This window comes from Cryptomeria japonica, chromosome 5 (assembly GCF_030272615.1).
Source record: "Cryptomeria japonica chromosome 5, Sugi_1.0, whole genome shotgun sequence".
Taxonomy (NCBI): domain Eukaryota; kingdom Viridiplantae; phylum Streptophyta; class Pinopsida; order Cupressales; family Cupressaceae; genus Cryptomeria; species Cryptomeria japonica.
The window spans coordinates 758,292,213-758,297,090 of record NC_081409.1 but is presented as its reverse complement, the minus strand read 5'-3'; the positions used below and the strand labels follow the sequence as shown (position 1 = coordinate 758,297,090).

The 4,878-nt window shown below is 35.3% G+C and overlaps 1 protein-coding gene across 1 annotated transcript; it reads right to left on the bottom strand.

Annotated features, from left to right (window-relative positions):
* Positions 1 to 1,888: 1,888 nt before the first annotated feature.
* Positions 1,889 to 3,332, bottom strand: LOC131036547 (TPD1 protein homolog 1-like). The gene is made up of 3 exons (XM_057968442.2): positions 3,174 to 3,332; positions 2,724 to 2,756; positions 1,889 to 2,505 (listed from the first exon to the last, which is right to left on the bottom strand). Exons 1-3 carry the CDS (start codon positions 3,244 to 3,246, stop codon positions 2,204 to 2,206), a joined length of 408 nt encoding a protein of 135 aa, XP_057824425.2. The 5' UTR covers positions 3,247 to 3,332; the 3' UTR covers positions 1,889 to 2,203.
* Between the last annotated feature and the right edge of the window lie 1,546 nt (positions 3,333 to 4,878).

The following is a 4,878-nucleotide window of genomic DNA, read 5'->3' as shown; positions in this document are numbered from 1 at the left end:
ATGTTTTAGAATTTTTTCTTATTGAATACTATTGGAAATATCTGGTATGAAGTGAATTTGGTGGTTGCACCTTTGAAGTGGCATATAATTAAGTATTTGTAGCATATTTCCTAGTGTGATAGTTGTTTGATTAGAGCATAAAATCAGATCTATATAAAGATAAAAAAATTCCTTTAACTTATGGGAATCTCTATTAAAAATGAAGAACCAAATCGTTTGAGAAAGTCTTGTCTCCTTTAGAAAGGTCTTGTTGCATTTATTTGGATTCTACCCCTTTGGTGATAGCTTAGAATTTCTTGTCCACCCCTATGTGTTTCTATCTTTCATTGGATACAATGGCCGCGTTGGTGCAATCCAAAATATTCTACTTATTGCTTTGTGTCATGTGTAATTGGATAATTTGGATGATCGATAATTCATTGCCGAGTCATTGCAGAAATATTTTATTCAGATGGAATTGGACGATGCTTTTTTGCCACCTCTGTTCATGATTACTTTGTACTTTCTCTGGGATGGGATTGCAGAGCACATTCATTGTGCCTGATCTTCTTGTCGTCCTTTGGCTCACATCATCTTACCTCCGCTCATGTCTGGAGTCCCACATCATGCTTTTTACCTTAGCCGAAGATTGCAAGGACTGCTATAAATTAATAACAATTTCAGAATTTTTATTTGCAAACTTGTTTTTCTTGTCTTTCAATAGGGTTAGTTTATGATGATTCATAAGACGAACAACAAATTGCAGCTCCTGCTTCCTATCTTATACCATGGCTTGTGCTCGCTCATTTGGAGTTTGATGTGTTAATAATGATGGTCCAATGATTGCATACTCCCTGGATGAGCTCCATATTAATTAATCATTAGCACATGCATTTCCACATTCATTTGCTTTTTGTGCTTTGCCTTTGCGATATTGCAAGATTGGTATGGATATCGAATGGATATTTGTTCTTACTAGACACTTTTGGGAGCGTAGGAATCCTGTAGACTATGACGGGAAAATTGAAAAATGTCTTCATTTTTTCCTGTACATGTGGAGATAGCAATCGGAAACAATTGTTGGACAAGACTGGCTCCTTGCTCATCCCAATGCTCTGTATTCAACAGTTGCATCTCTCTTATTGTCCAATTGCATGGAGCTACAACAAGATGGGGCAATGGTTTATGCAATTGCCAACTTATTTGTTCAACATTTTGTTTTTGATTTCTCAGAACTAGAAAGGTGCCCTTGGTCATACTGTCTATGAGTTGGTTCGACGCCCATTGGAGGTTCTGGAAAAGTCTGTGTTGGCTAGAAATGCGGCATGTTTAGAGCTATTGTCTTCTATTCGTTCTGGACTAATTTGTGACACTTTTGAAGATACAATGCATTCTTTTTTGGTTCTTCTTCCGAGTATTCCTAGTGAAATAATAGACGACGCTATTGACAAGTTTACTACTTTGCATCTTCTCCTACGGTATAATGTACGTATATTGGTCTCTCCGATTTCTTCGACTCTGCTCATAGAGGAGCCATGTTTAAGTTCTTCAGTCCAGCCTGTGGAAGGTTTGAATTTAGGTGGTTGCTTGTGTTTTTAGTCAGAGGATGATGGCTCTCCTCATGCTGATAGTTCTTTGTCATAAGTCTGTTTTGGTATTTACACTCTATTTCGTTAATCTTTTAGTCCTCCATGGATTGGCCTTATAGCTAGCTCGGGCTGGGATGAAATGCATGTGTCTGTACTGGTGTTTTGTCCACTTGCCTCCCATTATAAAATCAACTAGATATTTTGTTACATAAATATTATCTATTTCCCATATTAGATATATTTAGAATCATTCATCACTGCACTTTCATTTACATCAAAATTTAAAATCATTCACCACTCCACTTTCATTTACATTAAAATTCAAGAAAAGCCACAACATTTTGATAAATTTTCAAAAATTGTATTGCATTGACAATACGTGTTGTAACAGTTGTCCATCACCGCACCAGATGTCTTTCCTCCAAAAACACAAATTAATTACCCTCGCATTACACATACTCAAAAATGAAAGCCGCCCGCTGAAGCCAATGGCTACATAGAATTTGAAACAAAACTTTTAGGTATTTGACCTATCTCAGTAAAACAGAATAATCCCTATTTATTTTTAAACCAGTAAGACAAAGCAAAATCTCCAATCCCACTCGCAGGGGGCATTAAACATGGAGGCAATCAGACTAAACGAACTCGACAGACTTAACGCTCAAATGGTACATATAGGTATTTGTGTATGTAAAATAAATGGTATCAAATGGCGCCATAGATCTTCCATAATTGACGAGGCAGTCATCATAAGAAATGCGTCTGAAATCCTTAGGATCCACCCAGTCCCACGATGCAAACCACCCACAATATAGATGAATGTTTCGTGGCTTACAGTTAGATTTGCACGTGTTGATTATTGTCACCGTGAATGTGGGAATCCCCGGATTATACTCTTGACCCTGTACAATGTATATATTATCATTACTGCACATACCTGCAAACACAGAAAACATACACCCATTAATGCAATCTACTGTTTAAGAATAACTTTTTATTGGGTTTAAACTGCATTTTGGATTTCTTGTTTTACAGTTTATTCCTTGATAACCTGGCATTCTTAGTTATCAGAAAATTTAATCAACTGCTACTAAAAACTCTTTGAGGTTTCTATTTAATGCATGCGCAGATTATTAGTGAAAAAGAAGAACATACATGAGTCAGCCAGTTTGCGCTCGTTGCCATCTCCTGCACATACACAAGCTATTTGTAAGCAATAGAAACCATAAACACAATGCCCTAAGAAAAGAAACTCTAAACTCTAATCTCTAGTATTGTTTCTATATTCTTTCTTCCGATATAAATTTGCAATAGCCATGAGAGACTAAAACACGTCTGTTTAACCTCCAATTCCTTCTCAATCTTCCCCAACACCATGATTTATATACTTTTGCAATGCTGCTATGACTTACCCAACCTGGCCTGGTTTTGGGTAGGTATTAAAACATAGTTTGAGCAACATTAAACCCTAACATATCTCTATTTGTATACACCAAAAAAAAATCCCAAAGTAAGTATCTTTGGAATAGATGGTATGCATATCTTTACTTCCTGAACAGAAAAAATCTGTAAAGAAGTAATCTGAGAAGGAGAAGATGAACTAACCTAAGCAGGAGGAGATGAAAAAAGTAAGGAGGAGAAGGCAAATAAAGCTCCCCAAGAAATCCTTTCGAGCCATTGTTAAACAACGATGCACTGAGCAAGATTTCTTTCTCTCTGCGGAACACAATCACAAAGAAACTGCTCAAGCTGCATTAAACAAGAGCAACGAGCACAAATAAATAGAGGCAAGGGGCACCGACTAAAGACCTGTAACGAATGAGTGGGCACCCGACTCTAAAGATATGCATTAAATGTTGATATATATTATTGTATATTCCCTATGATGCGCGTGAACATGGTACAACGGCCTATGGAGACTCTGGTTCGATGGTTGAAAAATATGTGTAGTTTGGCAATAAAAAAGATTCTTTGTTTGACCTGTTCCATGTTTAAATAGTGTGTTCTGTGATAACAAGTGCCAGGGTATGAAATGACAACTCATCTTCATTCATGAATTAATGAGAATTAAGATTTATTGTTAGCGGTTCAGGCTTAAATAACCACTTATCTTGTGCATACTTAATTTCTCAAATAACACTTGCATTATAATTAATATAAAATGTTGAAAAATTTAGTAAAATCTTTTATATGCACCATTAATGAATGTTATGTTTTGTTGTAGATGTACATAGTTGATCAATAAATGTGATTAAAATACATATAAGAGTACTTGTAATATAGAACATGTTGTTTCAAGATACCTATTTTATAATTAAATTAAATCTTTTATGTTTATAATAACCACCCACTTGCATAGAGTGTAAAATTCAAATAGTTTATATATACACATCTTCATGCACAGTTAGGGGTGCCAAAATCTGCCATTAAATCCATTCTTCCATACTTTCTCTGTCATTCACATGGGTTAACTCTATTTACTATAGATACTTGCACAAATAATAAATGGTGTAAGACTCTCATACCATGTTGGCATATTGGCATAACTGTTGATGATATTGATGAACCGGTATAAAGATTGTTGGTGATGATATGGTTGAGATGTTGTTTGATGACTTGATGTTCAGTTTGTGTTGTCATTGATGGCAACTATGGTTACATTGTTCTATCATGTTATCTAAGTTGTCTATGATTGACCGGAAAGCTATGGAATGGATTTGACAGTTAATTGGCAAATAAGACTTTAATCGGTAAATGTGAACCTGTGTTATGCTTTAGTAATTGGATCTTGAAATTGATAAGGAATTTGGTGTTGCGGTTTGGAATATGTGTTTGTAACATTGTAATGAGGTTATGGTTGAAACCACATCATGTTTTGGCTAGCAAAAGTCATGTTTGCGATTGACTCATGTATTTTCTTTAGGGTTTTAGTAGGGTTTAAGAACCAATATTCAAATATTGTAACTGGTAATGATTTGAATTTGGCGATGTATTACATTATGTTTGCAAGATGGTGATGACATTGCTGAATCCACGTGAAGTGTTTAAATGATATTTTGGCGCAATAAAAGAGCGAATTTCTTGGGAATGAGCGAAGTACTTAGTAGAATGAGCTAAGAGTTTGAAATTGTATCAGATCGATGTGCGGTGATCATTCAACGATTGTAATTGATTTGTAATTGATTGTAATGATCCATATGATGATCTGTAATGAGTTGTAAAGATCTATGATGATCTATGATATATATCTTAGGGTTTTCTAACTGATTAAGTTGTAAAGTCAATTTAGGGTAAGTCTGTAATGATTTAC

Coding starts and splice junctions, on each gene's coding strand:
- LOC131036547 (XM_057968442.2), bottom strand. CDS start 3,246: ATGGCTCGAAAGGATTTCTTGGGGAGCTTTATTTGCCTTCTCCTCCTT. Junction 2,757..3,173: donor TTTCATCTCCTCCTGCTTAG/GTTAGTTCATCT, acceptor GTGTATGTGCAG/GAGATGGCAACGAGCGCAAA. Junction 2,506..2,723: donor GCGCAAACTGGCTGACTCAT/GTATGTTCTTCT, acceptor CTGTGTTTGCAG/GTATGTGCAGTAATGATAAT.